Source organism: Corvus cornix, chromosome 1 (assembly GCF_000738735.6).
Source record: "Corvus cornix cornix isolate S_Up_H32 chromosome 1, ASM73873v5, whole genome shotgun sequence".
Taxonomy (NCBI): domain Eukaryota; kingdom Metazoa; phylum Chordata; class Aves; order Passeriformes; family Corvidae; genus Corvus; species Corvus cornix.
In genome coordinates, this window is record NC_046332.1 from 97,371,110 (window position 1) to 97,390,692 (window position 19,583).

At 38.1% G+C, this 19,583-nt stretch overlaps 1 protein-coding gene across 1 annotated transcript in view; it reads right to left on the reverse strand.

The window, feature by feature from the left end:
* The window catches only part of ANOS1 (anosmin 1), a 134,503-nt gene that overhangs the window by 41,262 nt on the left and 73,658 nt on the right, over positions 1–19,583 (reverse strand). Inside the window, exons 4-6 of the mRNA XM_039550253.1 lie at positions 18,485–18,707; positions 13,725–13,909; positions 6,573–6,702 (exon numbers count right to left, since the gene is read on the reverse strand). Coding sequence (XP_039406187.1) covers positions 6,573–6,702; positions 13,725–13,909; positions 18,485–18,707 — 538 coding nt within the window. The remainder of the gene's footprint in view (positions 1–6,572; positions 6,703–13,724; positions 13,910–18,484; positions 18,708–19,583) is intronic.

Here is a 19,583-nt window from a genome sequence, read left to right on the forward strand (position 1 = left end):
GTGGTAGAAGACAGAAAGGAGGAGATCTGCAGCTAACAGACATGAAAAGGTGAGACATTGAAAGTAACACATTTTCTCTAAGAGCTTTATTAAAAATAGTAGACTAAGCTTAAGAAAATAAAAAGCTATAAAGATGTAAAATATCAAAGATAAACAAAACTTTACAGTTTTGCATTTAATCAACTGAAAAAAATCCTGTCTGTATGTATGAATGCATCAGTAAAATATTTCATGCATTTGGGGTGTATTACCTGAAATATTAAGACATTCAGTGAACATTTTATATCAGATTAGGATCCATTCCATATTAAGTGTTTCAATACCACTATATAATTTATTCATCCATTTCAAGATATTTCTGTGACACTCATCACTATTACAAGTGACAGAATGATCATTTTGTAAGTTAAGAATCCAAGAATATTAATTGTTTGTTCATTTGAAAGGATTTCATTCCACCAGCAAAGCAGACAAGTGAGAAGGAATAGCAGGGTAAGACAATGTGATCTCTGTTAATAGGAAGAAAAACCAAACAACCCCAACCCCACCTTCAAAAAGAACACCCAAAAAACCCCAACATCCCTTAGGCCTCTCAAATAAACAAGAATCCAGAAAAATCAAAAAACCTGTGATGTGTTTACAAGCATTCTCCTCTATAATGCATGCCAGCCAGTTACCAGATAACAGATTAGTTGGTTTTTTCTGCATTATTGAATGGAAAAGTAATGTTTCTACACGGTGGTCTGTTGTGTTATGTCCATGTAGATATTAAAAGGACTATACAACTTGTGCTAAAATACTTCAAGGTCTAATAACTGGTACTGAATCATAAAGCTTACACACATAAGGTGTTTGTTAACCTGACTATAAAGCTAAAGTGATGTTCTGCTGACTATAAACCTAACAGCAATTCTACTGTTAGTCTTCATATCCCTGTGATCCCTTTGACTGACTGCCCACATGTATAATTCAGATACACAGACATAAAATTACTGCAATGGAAACTGCTGCCAGTTTTTCAAATGTGAAGTACTGGAACTTTATATACATGAATTTATCTGAGTGTTAAATCAAATTCTTTGGTTTGCAGAAAGAGTGATGGTAGTTGCAGCTTTTCCTTTGCAGTTTATATGACAATGCAAATGAAATAGAAGTCATTCTATATATCCTAGAATTTGGCACAGACAGCTGTCCTCAACTCCAAAAAAATCCTGGTCTCAGCAGCCTGACAAGTAAATCGCTTCTCACTGCTAGAAATGATAGCTTCATTAGGTCAAGGCTGAAGCTGCTGTTCCAGCACATGGGGTAAGTACTGCATTTGTCTGGATTGTGTTTGGCTTGAGTATACCCAAAGGACTTAAATTCCTGTCTTGCTGGCTACTCAGCCATCGCAAGCAAAATTCTGTCTCCAGTCCCCAAAAGGGAGGATTTCTTGCTGTAAATAAAGGAAAGAAAGAAAACTCTCACATAATCACCATTTCACAATGCACATCTTCCCGCACTCACATTTGTAAACATAGTAATAGTTTATATTTTCCAAAATTCTTTAAATCAATAGGACCTGGAAACACTTTTGCATCCTTAAAAAACAGTGTGGGCAAGCTATACACGAGTCACGTCATACACTGCTGCAGTGCATCCACTTTGTCTTTCAATGTGGCAACTGCAGTGAAAACAGTAAATGATTTGGAATAGGTATGAGAGAGGGGGAAAATGACATCGGAACCAGAATTCTCATTCAAGCTGTAAAGGTGAGAGCAAGTGTGACAATAATTTAAACCTTTTTTATGGAGCTTTTTTCCTGCCTTAAAATAGATCTCCCATTGCTATCTTTCAAACATGAGACCTTCCAACTCTAAAAGTCTGCTCAAGCTGCTCAACAGACAAGTTTCCAACCATTAAACAGTTCCACAGCGTAAGCAGGAGGACTGGCTCTGCCCGATGGAAATGGCACACATAAACCAGCTGTGCAAGAGCATAAAAAAATCATTGGTCTCAAAGGAGCAACAGAAAGAATTTTATTGCCATGAGTGGGTGTCTGTTCTGGTTTTTCTAACACTCAGTAACGTATGCATGAAATCACATCCAGCATGGTACTTATGGGCTGTGAAAATAATGTTGTCTGCTCCCTTTTGCTTGACAATCTATCCAGTGTATGCTGGCAAGTGCCTTCATGGTGAAGATAAAAACCTTCAGCAGGGGAGGAAGGGTCAGATGGTTTGGGCTCATTGTGTTGATCTTCCTGTCTCTGGAAATGGCACGGTACCTACCTACAGACCAGTGAGGTAATATATGATAGAGAAATGCCTAACACTGAGTCCTAGAGTTAACTGAAGTCCCTGTTACCGAGAGTTCATTCTCATCACAAATCATAAAAAGCTAGGAAAAAAATAGCCTAAGAATGCTGAACCAAACGCAACAAATTAAAAATTGTATTATTAGTCCCAAGCAGCTTCTGACCAGTTAGGTTAGGCAGTGCCTGCTTACTGGAAGAAAAACACAGGTAGTTTTCATCCAAGGAGACTAATTTATGGATTGTAGGAACAGTTCTCTCCTGCTTCCAGAAGAAAGGAAACAGCTTGGAGAGAGCCAGTCTAAACATGAAGAGAAGGATATTTGTATCTTTATGGATCAAAAATGTTCTCTCAGGTATTCAGTTACCTTTATTTATTGCTGTTATTGCAAATTGTTGCCACTCAATTAAAGATAAAAGGGAAAGCACACAAAATTTAAAAACCCTGAAAAGAGAAGTGAAAATCTGCCAAAATAGCAGAAAATTTTGATCAATTTTAGCTGACAAAATCAATGTAGAAGTCCATGTGCACAGTCCCACTTATACGAAAGAATCCACTTTCTAGGTGTAGTACTCACTTAATTTTCCAGCCACTCCACCACAGACAGACATAATCCAACCCATGTTTCTCGTAATTTTGGAATCTCATTTTGGCAAAACAAAGCATCACTTTATTCCCTGTGAAGGGTCATGTCAGACAAGCACATGCAAACCCTTCGTTTCCTTTATAAAAAATAAATAAACAGCATTAAAAAAGAAGAGCTATGACTAAACTTTGAATATTTCAAAAATTCTCAGCTGTGTCACTTTATTTATTATCTATAAATTAATGCCATAGATGAACACATGAGGCAGTGTAAAACAGCTAATAAACCTTCACCTCAAATGTTCACAGTATAAGAGCATCAAAATCTGCAGTAGATCAGACCACAAAACACAACTAGATGAAGAATGGCAAGTTGAAATCCTTGATGAAATACTCTTGTTTTCCTGGTTTTGTCTTTTTCATGACTGGGAAATTAAATTACTTTGGAAAATACGGAGCTTTATTTAGTGATAGAGAAGTTAATGGAAATTACCTCAGAAGACTCAACATCATTTTGAATAAAACAAAACTTTATTTTGCTGTGTCTACTTAGAGATCATGTTTTTTGCACTTTCAAAGACACGAAACAGTATAAAACAGTATTGTGGTAACCAGACAAGAATTCTCTCTCTGAGTAATTACAGCAGGTTTTTGAACGTTCCTCTTAAGAGCTTAAAATATTTAGTGACGGAGACTTTGTGGTGCCATACTTCTCCCCAGATTCAGATTAAATATCATATTTATCCTCCTTTAAAGAAAAAAACAAACCCAAATAATTTGCTATTCATTATAACTTATGAGCAATTGGTAAAAGTTCAGTATCTTGCGTGAGAAACTGTCTTAAGAATTCCTGTCATGTTTCCTGATCAAAGGGTTTATTTTTGAAGAAACCTTCTGCTAAGCCTGACCAAGATAATAATCTTCTCTTGGTCTTGGCACAACAGGGTGAAGTCAAACACTGATGTGAATTTCTGTCCATGCTTCACACAAACATAGCACAGAAAGGCAGCAAGTTTCCAAAGGTGACGTGCCAAAATCCCCTTTTCTTTTCCAAACTGGAGGTTAAATGCGCCTGTAGGAGCTCAGCAGGGGCCAGTAGATGCTGGCACTCAAAAAACTAGGCACATCTGAGCAGCAGCTTCTTGCCTCTCTACCAGGCAGGGCCTGCCACTTCCCACTGAGCTCCAAAGTAGTAATTAAATGTTAATGTGACACTGTAACTGTTACCACTCTGACTGCCTACCTGGGGACATGGAGGCTAAAAGATACCAATCGAAGCATCCCAGTATCATTCCCAGCAGTCAGCACCTAGCAGTCAGCATCTTCACATGAGTCACCTAGAGTGACTACACACTTCATCTGGCAAATACGACATCTTTATAACAACCACTGACAGTTCCACAGCCCCTAGAATGGCCAAATGAGCTGCCAGCCTAGGCTGACTGGGGCTATGAAGCTGATAGCTAACTGAACTCCCTGCTGCTTGTCTGACAATTCACAATCCTCTGCCAAGGGCTGGAGTTCAGATTTGAAAATAGTTATTTTGAGAGTTACAGAAGCCTTTTGAAGAATGCTGACTACATACTTTCTGCCATTATCAAAATTTTGGTTTATTAGGTAAGAGCATGCAGAGGTACTACTGACTCCCACTGCCCTTGTCACAAAATCCTAAAAGTGCTCTCCACCTCCACTAGACAGCTGTGAGCAGTTTTCAAGGAGAGCAAGTGCTTCAGGGGTAGCTGCAGAGACCACAAGAGCACTCTGGTACTCATGTAAGGATTTCAAAACCACAAATTCCTGAAACACAAATTACTGCCAGCTGGAGGCTATTCTGAAGAAATACCCCTATGTGTTTATCCTGCTCTTACACTGTTATCCAGAAACCCACCTCTGGCTGGGGTCAGGTTCTGGGCTGAAGAGACCTTCAGGATGACTTACCATGGACATTCTTATATTCATTAGCAAGGATGGTATTTTAAGAATGGCTAGCACACTCAGCAGGGGACGAACTTTTTTGAAAGTAATACAAGTCCTGCCTGAAAATGTCATGTTCAAGCCAAAACCTCAGTGCTACCATGATATACCTTTATGTAACTGCAGTAATAGTGCTTTCAAGCAGAATAGTTGGGAAATATTCACAAACTCAGTAAAACAACCATCAGTGATCTCAATTTAAAAGAAAGTTGGTGCCAGATTCAGCAACTGCTGTAGCTGCTGAAGTGCTGTTCAAGAAGTAAAGAGAAAGGTACTGCTGCTGAAGAGTCCTTACAGTAAGCTCAACACAGCCCGAAGGAACTGTACTATTTTATGTGACTCAAATGGTATGCTACTTAAGTATAATAAATTCTTAAAATAATACTTCTTTTATACATTAAAAGGTTTGTGGTCACAGAAGTAATGGGACAGCTATGCCGGCGAACCTTCCTACCACAAATATGGTTAGAGCACCAAAAAAATTATTAAGGCTAATAATAATAATATACTTATTCAGTAAGTGATTAAACCTTCCATACCAGCAAAAGTACTTACTTGCATGCCTTTATAAATACACCTCCAAAACGATTTTTTTCTAGGACTGACTATGGCCAAACAGCAAGCTAAAAGCCAGCACAGGAACCCAAAGATGGCAACTGCCTGTACTGCAAGAGAATGCTGTCAGAAGAAAGAGGAGGAAATACATTCCTCAAAGTATGCAAAGTTACATCAGTGTAAAGATTCTGTCACTACTAAAATAACAAGTCTTTCTATTAGAAACTATTTCTATCAGTAGAGTGAAGAGTGCTGGAGCTCATTCTTCGGCACTGAAGTCAACTGCCATGGCCTGGCTATGCCCACATTATCAACTGCCTTTAAGAGAGGGTGACTGACCACATCCAGATCACCTGTCTAATGGAAATAGTTTCTGTCCTGTGCTAACCCCTATACTACGCCTACAAGTCATCTGGGAAAATTTTTTTCTTCATGTTGGTCAAAAGCCCACCAGGGAGAGTGCCAGGAACTCCACAGGATGGGAGAACCATTTCTATCCATCCCCCAACTACCATTTACTTGTACAGAAATAGTTTTCGAAGTTATTTCATTACCCAAACAGTTGCAAAACCAGAACTAACAACAAAAATTCCTACAATACTTTGTGGATCATCAGGCATGCCTTTATAATGAACAGAAACATGCTGCTTTGTATTTATGCCGTTTTTTATTCCTAAGCACTTAAAATTAGTGCTAGCAAGGGGAAAGTTTTATTAAGAGGGTCCAAAGTTCCATCAAAACAATGCTGCTACGATTGTTTAGATACAGGCAACAAAATATTCCAGTACTCTACTAAACATATGATAATAACCTATTTCTCATAACTAAAAAGAAAAAAGATAAACCTCTTGGATTAACACACTGAAACCCAAGTTCCTTCATGTTTCATGGTCAGGGTCACGTAGTTTCATACCAATCACGTGGAAAATGTTTCAAAGGAGTTTTATTCATGGAGACCCTTACTGATAAAAGAATAATAACACTTCAACTTTCAATTCATTTGCTGACTTCAAACAAATCTCACACCATTTCTAAAGTCAATGGCAAAACTACTCAAGAACCCACCTGTTAAAAACCTTCTGCCACAAAAGCAGGCAGATCAGGCTGTGCTCCAGGTGTGAGTGAGAGGAAGGTGAGTACCAGAACACTTGAGGGAAAACTCACCTTTGGAGGAACGGAAGTGCTTGCTGGGTGCTGTGAAGCCCCTCGTCCCGTGCACGTTCACAGCAGCCACGCGGAACTGGTACCACCTGCTCGCTCGGATGTCCGGCAGCCGAACCCGCTCGTCCGTAGTCTGGTGGGGAAAATGTCACACTTACATTGGTTGTTCTGGTTACCTACCATCTGCTGTGCCACACCAGTCAGTCTGGCTGAGGACACACTGGCATCACAGGCTGTATGCAACCACCCCACCTGACTCCAGCCATCACTCTGCACTGCAAAGCATTTACAGCTGTGAACAAAATCCAATTTTACAGTGCATTGCAGGTCTCTTCTGGAAAACGCAGCCTTTAGAAAACTGGTGAAGTTTTAAATTCACAAAATTAGTTTTGCAGTTATCACAACCTTCACCAGTGTTTAGGGTCTAACTGTGTCAGGTGTTGATGTTTCAGGGAACTCATTGCCCCAGGTCACAGGACTGATTTCTTCAATTCTCAATCCTCAGAGAATTAGGGGTCCAAAATATCTTAATGAAATCCACTGCTGTGAGAATCCAGGAAACACAAAATTCTCAGGTAATGAATGTAAGCCTTCATCACATCTTTGGCACTTATGTCAAAAAGACACTTACAGCCTTAACTCTTCCCTGAAGACCTTTCTCAGGTCATAGGAGCTGACCTTTTCTCCAACAACACCTACTGAGATTGCCAGTGTCATGAGTTCAATTTCCAAATTCTGCAGAGAGAACCACTGAAATGTGGCATAAGCATAGATACACTCTGAACCTTTTCAGTAGGAAGTGCTTTATACATTCTTATTCTGAGCCCTGCCTTCCTCTGTTTTTTTACCCCATTAAACTTTTGAAGAGCTATGTTTTGCATTTTTTCTTTTTTTCCCTAAGGTACAAACACCAGAACTGAACACAGCCTCCTGGTAACCACTGAATCACTTCCAAGTACAGAAGATGTAGCATTTTTGTAGAACTCATCAAAAACACATCCACTCAGAAATTTTACTTTTACAATTACCTCTCAATTACTCAGTTTTCAATTTACTTTAGGATGTCATGTTTACTACATTTTGATTTAATTTTTTAATCAAAGTAATGCACGAACCTGAACCAGATGTCATGTATATGTCTAAATATATTACACAATCATTACTGATTCCCTTTACTGACCAAACATGCAAGCTCATTAAAAATGCCATTATATCAATTTATTTTTACAAGCTCTGTTCTATACAACTTCAAGAAGCCACCTTCCCTGTATAAGATTCAACATTACTTTTAGTGATACCAAGAAGTTCCCAAAAGAAGGCACAACATAATTTCTGCTTTTTGCTTCCTTTCAAACCTGTGTAAGAAACTAGCAGCTGCTGATATAATTCAGATAGCCGGAAACTGAGGAATTTGCTTCAGCTCTCCAGCAATGGCATTTTTAGAGCCCTGACAAATAAAATCTGTAGGTGCTATCCTGAACTTAGTCTCTTCATCTGGTGACAAACAAAATTTAAGGAAACAGGTATCTCATTTGTGTGTGAATGTAAGGAAAAGGGAGCCTTTCTAAACCGTATTATTGACTGCTCTCAGACTGCTAAGTGTTGTAGACTCTGAGCCCATCATATATTGCCGCTACTCAGAGTCCTTCTCCATTCAGACTACCATATTTGTCTTCTCAACTTAAGCAGGGATAACAGTCCTGACATTGCCTGCCTCATCTCCTTTCCTTTTTCAACTTTTATGTTACCTGTAGAGTGAATTATCCAACCAAGGTTTCCCCCAGGGAAGAAAGAGCCTACCTGAATCAACTTTTGTTATTATTTTCATTTTATGGAGCACTCAAATGTCATTTTTTTCCAAGAGCCAGGTCCACATACTCAAGAACTTACAAATAAGACACAACCGTGAACTGAATATAAACTATTGCTATTAACAGAAAAAACCCCAAGGATATATTCAGGCTACTGCTGCAACTGAAAACAGGACCTGGACCAATATCTAATAATAAATAACTAGTTACAGTTTTGTGGGCTTTTAAAAACACATTTGCTGAACTTTGCTACAAGGCAAGCCTAATCTGAATAGACTTGATCCCAAATTCCTCAGCTCAGGAATCTTGCTTGTCACTGGCATCAGCTCAGCTATTCTGTTGATTAAAAGAAAGTATTTCAGTTGTGTCAGTTTCCTGTGGCAACCATGAAATACTGAAAAATCAAATAAACTGTCCATCCATAATGCCAAAATTATTTTAAGTTATGAACGTGCTTTGGGTCTATTACTTCCATCATTTGTTTTGTTGGCCAAGCTCCTGCTAAGCTCAGTGGCATGCAGGAGGTCTACCTCCAACTCCCTCCCATGACATAAACTACTTTGGCACCTCTAAGTATCCTTTATATAGAATTAATAAATTTCAAGAAAGAACTAAGTACTACTGAGATATCTTACACTACCTTAATGCTATATCTAGTTTTTTTGATTTTGTTTAATTGCTTTAGTTTATTTATTTCTCACTACTTAAGCATGTTTGGGGTTGCAATCATAATATTCAGAGTCCTTTCAACATCTTTCACATTAAAACCCACTAAAAGCCATGCTGAGTGGTACTAAAAAACTAATGGTCAAATTTCATCACACACCTAAAATTCTGTCTGAATATGAAAGAAAAAACCCAACAATTCTATTGAATTTTTTGAATGCGAGCATTTTTTTTTAAAGAATCATAAATAAAAGACAAAGAAAGAAAAGATCACCACTCAAATCATTACAGGATCATAATTACTGTTTATTTTGGCTATGCATTACCCATTTACTTAAAAGATGAATGTTTGGAAGGTAGCTTCAAATCCTAATAGGCATTTTATTTGGAATAAAATAATAAATGAGTCCTTGGACAAAATAACTGGCCAACATGTCCACCTTCAGTATCACACAAAGTTTAACGAAGACAAGGGAAGATCCCTATCAATTACATTAGGATACAACTTCATATAAAACCAGCATGTAATCTTAATGTCATAACCTGGACAATATACATAATAGCTTGACATTCCTTCTCAGAAGCTCATTTTAGGTCCAAGGGACAACAGGACACCTCCAGTGGCCAGAAAGAAGAAACAGGTTGGGCATGTGAGAATCTGGCTGAGACTTGCCTAGAGCTGCTCCATTTAGGAAGCACTGAAAATTCTACTCCTCTTCCAGCAGCTCTTAACTGTTTAAATCCTGAGCCCTTTCCTGTAAGTAGTCCCCTCATCCTTGTCCTTCAAAAGGGGATTATCTGTTATTGTCTTCAACATACCTGCAGAAATCTCCCTCTGCTGCTCCTACAACTGAATAATGATTAAAGTATTTGCCCAGAGCACAGATGACCTATCTTCAATCCCATCCTTTGTATGAGAGGCAGGGGAAGATATTCCCTAGAACCTTGGTTGGTGCATGCTATTTACAACTAGAACATGTTATATATTTACACACAAACTGTTCCTTGGAGACAGAAAGGCTGAAAGTTAAAAATTATTGTAAGAGAAAGATGGGATTGACTAGGACTGGGAGGGAGAAGAAACAGAATATATGACCCAGCAGCATAGCAGTCTGACCATTCAGGTGGGATTCTTGTGTCAACACTACGAAGGGGTTAATATATGTAAAAAATTGGTGCACGAAAGTCTTTGCAGCAAAGCCTTCTACAGAGGACTCTCCTCTATCCAAGGATTACAGTAATCAATGGACTGCTTCACTGCACTCATTCCCTATTTTTCCCCACTATGAATCCTGGACTCCTTTCTGTAGTGCAAAGGTTTAATAGAAATAGGAGAGTTCAGCCTTACCCTGCTGAGTTCACAGCTCTACACCTTTGGAAACAACACAGTGATATAAGAATTTGCCTTTCAGAGAATGAAGGGTTACCATCCAGGGTATCACAAAAGCTGAGTTTATGTTTCCTCTGACACAAAAGAAATCTGACAGTGCTGTATCCACTACTCTATCAAAGGAGAGCAGACCTGCCCTATTTCATGTGAATGCAATCCCACACAAGGTGGGCACTCTCTAAGACTGCTTACCAAAGCCCCTCCTGGGACATGGGTAAAGAAACCTTTAGTGTACAGGACTGGTGATTAGCTCCAGCAGGTATTTCTCACTGTCACGGGCTGAGAACTTTCTTGTGATCCTCAGAAACAGAACTTTAGGTGTTTCAGAAACTTTAAGTTTTGAAAAAGATTAGCTGTCCACTGAGTTTAGACAATTGCAAGGTGGAGCACTAAGGACTGTCAAAATCAAGATATCAGTAAATACTTTCCCTTATTTGTGTCAGCATTGAACTGTACTAATAAATGTACTCACAACACTGTGCCCATATGTATATAGATATGTCTGTGTGTGTATACATGACATCCATTCACACAATGGAATGTGTTCTGTCTGAAAAGAACTGATCTGCCGTATTTTAATTAACTTAATGACATTATATTAATATGATTAAATACCTGAATTTCCAATGTAAGCAGTAATACTACTATTTTTAGAGAGAATTAGAGCCAAATGGAATGGTAAGTTTGTTCACAAGACATACAGTATTCCCATAGGATAATGCAGCAGTTCCTGCTCAGGTGGTTAAATCCTAAGTTATAGTAGTGTAGGAAATTTCACATAACACTTCGGACACCATACATACATCATAGCCAACTTGGCCAACTAGCATCTTAGATACCACAGTTTTTATATTAACCAATGGAAATTAGTCAAACAGTTACTTATATCAAGTTTTCCCCAAAATGTGCATTAAAAATACTAAAGTAAAAAAATCCCTTCCTCCTGAAGTGAAAAATAACTAAAATTGTTTTCAGTGTGTTTTCTATCCTTGTATAATTGGAGAGCAAAATAGACTGAGCCTTCTTCCTTAAAAAGAAAACATAAAAATTACACAACAAACACAGCACAATATAATAAAAAGCTTTTTCAAAATTATTGTTTCAATACAAAGTAAAAGTTTCTGTGAAACATGAGGAATTACTTACAAATTAGATCCTGAAAAGGCAATAGAGAACAGCAAGGTTTTTTTGAAATTTAAACAACTTAAAGTTATTGAAAATTATAGCCCCATTTCTTCTTGGACAGACAACAAAAATAAAATATTAGATGAGGAACTCTGATAAAATATCATGAAATTTCTTGTAAGAGGATGCAAACAATAACTTTGCACAATTATGCTACATATGGGGACAGGCATAGAGAAATTCAGATCCTCATCCACAGCCTGTTTGATCTTTGACTGCTTTTTACACGGTCTCTGGCTTAAGTTGCAGAGTAACGCAAGAGCCAGAATCATCTCCCCTGGACTGAGATGCTCTAGGAGTTCTCAGCTGAATGGCTGAGCTCTTCTCAGCCTTCGCCTATAATTAAGGTCTGATACCCCAATGTTTTGGAATCATACAAGAAAAAAATCTCAGTTATACAGACAAGAAAAGCCTGGAGGCTGTGCACACAGTCACTTTAGTTAGACTGGATATCCATCCTTGTTGCTGATACTACAAAATAAATTCTATCACATTTATTCTATCAAATGAATTTGATTGCCTGGTGGGATGTCTAAAACTACAAACACCATGGAGGTACACCACTCTACAGAGACAGAAATTCTGATTACTAGCACCCTTCAAGGGTGCCCAGCCTCTATGTCCCATAAGGTACACAAAGTTCACAATGCCAGTCAGGCATCCTGAAGTGTGCTTTGAACTGACATCCCCAGTGGGGTCCATCACACAATCAAATTTGTGTCTCTTGTGATCCAGAAGGGACAGGGAAGTTGTCAGAAAGATGTCAGTCAGAGGAGGCTTCTCCTGCCACAGTGATTAACTCAGATCCTTCTGCCTGCATTCACCAGATGCCAGGAGAGGCAGCTGTCAGGGTTCTTACTGCTCTTGCGCAGGAACATGTTTCTGAAACACTCTCTCCTCTAGATCCACTGCAAGGCAGGGGTTCATGTATGTTCAGCTACTGTAGAGTATATATAGCTCATGTTTCCAAAAATGTGCATGGGGTCTGTTCCTGGGATGAGAAATAGCACAGCACTGTGCTCCCTTTGCAGCCTGGATTCACCAGCCATAACAGCTGGGCTTCTACAGTCTGGCACACACACATGGTACGGTAACAGTGAGGAATAAGTTGGATCTGGCACGTTTTTGCTACTTGGTATTTTCCTTGTAACAAAGGCAGGAGGTTGTTTCCTGGAATGGAGAATGCAGGTTCAAGACCTGCACCTTCAGCTGAGAGATAATGAGTCACTGCGACTTGATCAGTTTTGGAGATGCTCCCTTGGGCTTGCACAAGCAAAGTTTCCTGCCAGGGTCTGCTCCAGAGGGCTTTTCCTGAGCAAGACACCAACATAGTGACAGCTCCCTCTAGCACCACACTGAAGGTAAGAAATTCACTTCTGAGTGTTCAGTGTCACAAGCTTGACATTATTGTAAGACAGCATTTTCCTACACAATGTAATTGAGAATGAACACAAATTGTCATGGAATTTAAATCCCTTACTTTATTTTGCGGATGGTTCTACTTATTCTCCCTTTCCTTTTTTTTCCTCGCTATAATGACATTTTGCAGATCTTTTCAAAATCAACATTTTACTTTTCCTGTCAGCAGGGATGAGGGTGAAGCAGTAAGATAAATGATTGGAATGCTGCCATACAGGTGGACTGTCAGCATGGCAAAAAACAGATTGAAACTGGGAAGGAACTAAGTGAAAATTCATGCTCTGTTGGCTGCTTCTCATTAAGAAACATTTGCTCATGAATCTTGCATTTTCAGTCCGGACTGCACTGAGTGATAAGAGCATGACATCATAGACTCTACTGAGTTGGAGAGGGTCACACCTGAAAAAAACAACTTTACAAACAATAAAGGTTTTAGTCTTTTTTTTTCACTCTTTTTTTTGGTTTGGTTTGGGTTTTTTTCAAAGATAAATAGCCTTTTTACCAGCTGCATTTCTTAACTTTTGACAACACCCAAGCCATGCCACGGACACTGTGCAATGAGTCCCACTGGCCTCAAAAAGACTATGTCTCTTATGTGCTTCCTTGAATGGATTTTGGTCTCTAATCCTACATTTTTCAAGAGATTTGTGACTTTCTGATCCATGTCACTTACAAAGAACTGACCTGTGCCACAGTTTGCCAGTTCGTAGCATCATCCTCACTTGGATGGATTCCTTGATTCCACCTTCTCTGAACAACATAGATCACAGGCTCAATAGAAATATTGAATTTTGAAGACCACTTCACCTCCAGGTCTCCAGACTGATGTTCTACGAATTTTAACTCTTTCCGGGGTTTCAGTGGAACACCTGTAGTGGGATTGTACAGACAAAAATATATGAGTAATTTACAAGATACGATTAAGCCATTTGTAGATGAAGCTGTATAAAAAAATAATTTAAAAAAAAGACTGTTTGTCAGAGAGAAGGCCAAAACGGAGGAATGATAAGCATGGAAGTTCCAGAAGTGTTCACAGCTAACCCATCTCTGCTGACATTAAACTTTGTTTTTAAAAAAATCTTCAAAATAATTTCTTTATTTCATTAAAAAACTAAAGGATGTGAAAGTCATAAGTTAAAACTGACTTTACAGAAAACACTTCCCAAATACAGCTGGGACAAAGATCCCTTTGATCGCCAGCAGAATCATCTATACCTGTTGTTCAGTTTTTCACCCAATTTATCCTTAAATACATCTAATAACAAAATTTCCACAGCATCACCTAGTAGTCTGTTTCACTACTTATCCATCCTTGCTACAAAAAGCTTTCTCACTACCTTGTTTAGTCTCCTCAGCTGCATCACAAACTCAATACCAGTCCAAGTTGTTCATGGATCATGGGGAACAGATTCTTTCTTTTATCTGTGAAGAAGCTTTTCATGTACTGCAAGACTGTTATTATGCTTCTGAATGTTTTCTTCTTCAGTCTAATAACCACAGTGCACTCTATTTCCCTTTAAAATCAGTGTTCCCAGACCTCTGTTCACTCTTGCAGTTGTCTCTGGAGACTCTCCAGTTGCCCAACAGCCCTTCTCCAAAGTCAAGCCTAAAACTGGATGCAGACTGTGTCCAAGCTCTTAGCAGCGCAGACCAGTGAAGCGTGATTATTTCATACATCTTACATTAGTCTGATGTACTTAAGAAAGCTGTTTGCTTCTCTGTGGCTGCATGATCTTATTGACTCAGATGCTGCAGCTGTACTGCCTAATGTACTAATCTCTGAAAGCTAGGAAAGGTAATTCCAAGACATCTTGGAATAGACAGATCTAACGTATATTGTCGAACTGTTGCATTTCAGAGAAAAATATATCTTCTAAAAATATTACTGTAATTTCTCATTACACAGTGACACCAAAGGACAGTTATTTCTGTTCTTTATACTGCCAGTAATACCACCTTTTTGAAAACATCTGCAGTAGCTTGAAGGAAAAAACAACCCTTCAAATTTGGCATCTTTTGATTAAATCAACAAATCAAGTGTCAAGATACATTTCTCTAGACAGATGTTAGGAACACTTATATTTGAGTGTGCAGCATTTTTTCAATTGAGGATATGTCACAAATAAGATTTCTATGTTGACATACAAACCTTCTTAGCAAGTTATCATATACACTTTAGTTATTTCGTTGTTTCAGTGGCTGTCCACATAAGGCCAGCTGTATATATTGGTTAGATAAATTGTTTCCTACTCAGTCTGCCACAGATGACTGAGTACCAAAATTTCCTCAGGTGAACAACTTTTATATTTTAAGAGAACTTCTTATAAATCTGAGTATACAAGTAGCTCCAAGCAAATGAAAATGATCTTGTAGATCTTCAAGAAACCTAAGGTCCACCTGAAAAAAGTACAGTATCTGAATTTGGTTATCACAGCAGTTTAGACCCTGGATATCCTTCAACAGCCTGAAGTCTTAGTCTAACATAACGAACATGACTTTGGATTTCCACATTTGCAAATCCTTCTTTAGTTATGATACACAATAATCCTACAATCTGCATGTTAAGAAAACTTCCATCTGCTTTGCATTAGGGGCAGTTGGATTCACTTGATTGCAAGTATCTCGGCCTCTCCGGTGTTACGTAATCGCATGCAGATGGAGAGCGGAAGCGCAAACAATGAGAGCACAGTACAAGTGCATTTGAAAATACTTTTGTAGAACCAGCACCATCAGTTTAATATCCAGATGTGAAGATCCAATTACTCTTCAATGTGCCTTTTATTATTTTAAATGGTCAGCTCCTTTTTTCGTGCTGGAACAAATTAGTCCTCAGTCAGCAGTGCTCCAAAGTCTCCATTAGTCCAAAGTCTGCAGTGCTTAACCAAAGAATTCAAATCACTGATCACTGTATGTGTGCAATAGCAAAGTCCAGGAAAAATGTTTCTAAAGGTGTCTTTCAAACAGCACAGCCATCTCTGTGCCATGAAAAATAAGTGCACATTGGTCTGTCATGAAAACCTGTATCTTAAACATTGGTTCCCCAGAATTCCATGGAGGGCTTTATAAAGGGTATGTCCACGGCATCACTACAATTGTAAACACAATTGTGCAAGGACTCAGAGATGGACAATTTCAAAACTGTACACTATGTTTATAATACAAAACTATTTTTCTTTAAGTATGAAAACAGTCATTGTTTATGGGTGACCATCTGACCCCAGTTACCCTATCATAATCTTGCCACACCATCAGATCCTTTGAATGTCCCAATCTTCTCTTCACAATTTACCTTTTTTTACACAGATCTGCAGAGACACTTTCTCAAGTCCTTCACTAGTTGAGACAGTGTAAAGAAGGGGGATGAGGCCAATGACAGAAGACTAGGAGAGAACATTTAATATCTTCACTAAAGGGACATAAATATGTGAAGACTACATAACCAATTAGTAATATTCCCAACAGAGATGAAAAAATGCTTGTTACATTAATCCAAAAACATTTGTAATATGTCCTTGTGGTAGTGTACTTACATGAATTTTTTTTTAGGATTGGACTTTAGCACTCAGTAGCAAATTCAGTTTGGAAATCCAGCAAATCAGACAGGAATTTTCTATCTGCTGCTGTAACTAATCTCCAGAGCCTGATCAACAGTAAAACTATAGAAACTTCTGTAGACTCCTAGATTCAATCTGAGTTCATTTTCAAGCTGTGAGTGCTGTCAAAATGATAAGAATAAGTACTGAACTTATTCACTAGATCTTAGTCATGCTTGCAGAGTTTGCTCTTCCTTAGTGACAGGAAGGTCATTTACCCCTGGAGGAAATGAATAGCAAGCCTGCTCCACTTCTATTTGTCTTGTTGCAGAAAGACAGGTTGAAGAGGCTAATTAGCTGAATTCATCAGCCGAGAAGGCAGTAGGGTATTGAGCTTGCCCTTCCTCTGCAAGACATATATGCTCTTACAAGCCAGCACCTCCTGCAGATTGGTGATAAGATGTTAGGGAAGGTTAGTTCTGCTCCCATTTAATCAGGCCAAACAGAGGAAACCTTCCAGTGTGCAGTTACAGAATGTATCGTATCGTGTCACGTGCTGTGTCAGCTCCAGCAGAACTTAATCTTGCTCTATTTGTTTGTTTGTTTTTACCTTTTCCAGTTGTTACATTTACTGGAATGCTTTGTAGTTGTGGCATGGAGCTTGATCATGTAATCATTGCATGATGTAATGTAAATCATTACATACATAACATGAATGCCTGTTTACCACTCAGGTCATTTGTCTCAATAAGACAAAATAAATAAATAAGTGATCCATTTTAATAACTTTCATTTTGAAAGGTGCTATCTCCTGGTGTGTACTAATTCCTTATAGTTTTAAAGGGGCTGCTCTAAAGAATCATGCAAACAAGAGAGATTCCCTTCTGGACACACTGAAAAAAATTTACTAATATTTTAGTTAAAATAATGAACTTAAAAATAAATTCACCATCTTCTTTACCTGTTTTATCACATTTCCACCCACAGATGGAAATAAGCATGGATTTGGACCTAAGCCTGGAGCTTAGATCAGAGTTCTGCTGATTAGGCTCCCACAGAGAGTCCATGCTATCTGATTAATAAGTGCATTACTGAATAATATTTACTTTTTATCAATGACATAAGAAGAATTGATTTCTAACAAAAACACCAACTGTGGGAATAAGAATATGCTGTTCACAAATGCTTATTTTTCTGCGTTAGGAGAACATTTTTCAAATATTTCCATGTATAAAGCTTTTTTAAATTCCAGTAAATTAAAATCTGGAATTTGTCTAAGCAAAAAATTTCTTAGCTTATATGTTCTTTTCAAAGGATGTCACAGAAGAGGTTTTTTCACCAAATCTCAGGACTCAAATCAATTAAAAATGTTTGAATAAGATTGCCTTAGATTTAAATAATGAATTTATATATATATATATATCGATATTATAATCTCTCACTATGTTGTTCTGTGTTGATTTCTTCTTTTACCAGATTATTTCACAGTCCCTACTTGGTAGTCCCATCTGCTTGCCTTATAGACATAAATGTTTTTTCTGATTAATAGGACCTGAACTGTCTATCATTAAATATTTTCCTGCTATATTCTCTCTCATCTGCATCAAATTAAGTGAGATTTCACCTAAATTGATAAAGTTTCTTCTGCTTAAGATGACTCATCATAGCCACACATTTACATTCCACAGATTTCCAGACATGGGCTTCACAAAGGGGAAAAAAATCAGAAATTTAAACAACATTTCTCTGTAGCTTTCCACCCTGTCACTGTCAGCCACCTCTCTACAGGCATCTCTCCTTTTTCCTCCCATCCATACAAACTCCCAGAAAATGGAAGCCCTGGTTTACTAGGAGACTTCATTATGGCCTGAAGTTATTAGCCTAGTATGAGTACATATTAATAATCCATACCTTTGTACAGATTTTTTGGAATTTGGCACGTATGACCACATCCATTGGAACAGCATTTCTTCACTCCAGAACATTCAATATCAGCTTCACAGCTTTCAACACAGGCAGCTGCAAAACCACTGGCTTTCTCAGGTGCTGGGCAGTCCCCTTGCTTCACAGACAGGATGTACTTAAGGAATTCACAGCTAGTTAAGCATTCATAATTCTTCTTGGGGAAAAGAGGCTAAAAGAAAAACAGACCAAGTGTATGTTTTCAACAGGAACAACCAAAAAAGAAACCCCTAAAAAACCCAACCAAACCCCACCAAAGAAAAAATGTCAAAAATTTTTCCAAGACCTCCTAAAGGATTATTCAGATTTTCAGCTTTTGCAAGACTATCCCCGAAGATTTATATACTCAAGCCACTTCTAAAAAAGCATTGCAAGTAGAGAATGATGAATTCCCTCAAGTAAGACCACCATATTTAATGGAACAATGTTGTTTATATCTGCCAACTTTCCCTTGTTTTCGTCACATTGACTGGCTATAAAGTTGCTCAACAACAGATTAAAAACATTCCCAAAACAAAGAGGAAGCAATGGTCAGACAGTCTGCTTTTTTTGGACTACCCCACATTCCTTCTTCGTATTTTACAACATTTTCCCCACAATATCTGATGTAATGCCACTCTAGATAAATAAGAGAAATCTTGTTTCATTATACTGTTTGAACTAAGTCGACTAAGAGAAGATTTTGCAGCATCTTTATGTTCTTGCCAGCGTTTTAGTAATTGTATAATTCTTCATGGAACTGGAACTGCATTTATGACAAAATTGTCAGCAGAAAATACAAATTAAAATAAGCTTTAAATATATGGATTAAAGATCAAAGAAAATGCTACTTCCTTGAGAAATCTAGTCCTAGATATTTAAGAAGACGTTTCAATGCATAGACATTTTACAGCATATGTAATACACAGAGGTTTGCAAGGTCCACTCAAAACAATATTTAAAATAGTATCTAGAACCCTGGGAGAATATTGTGTGTGACATGGAAATTACATCTCCTCTTTGCTTACTTTGGTGCAGAGCCAGCTAAAGTGATTCCATCAGAATAATT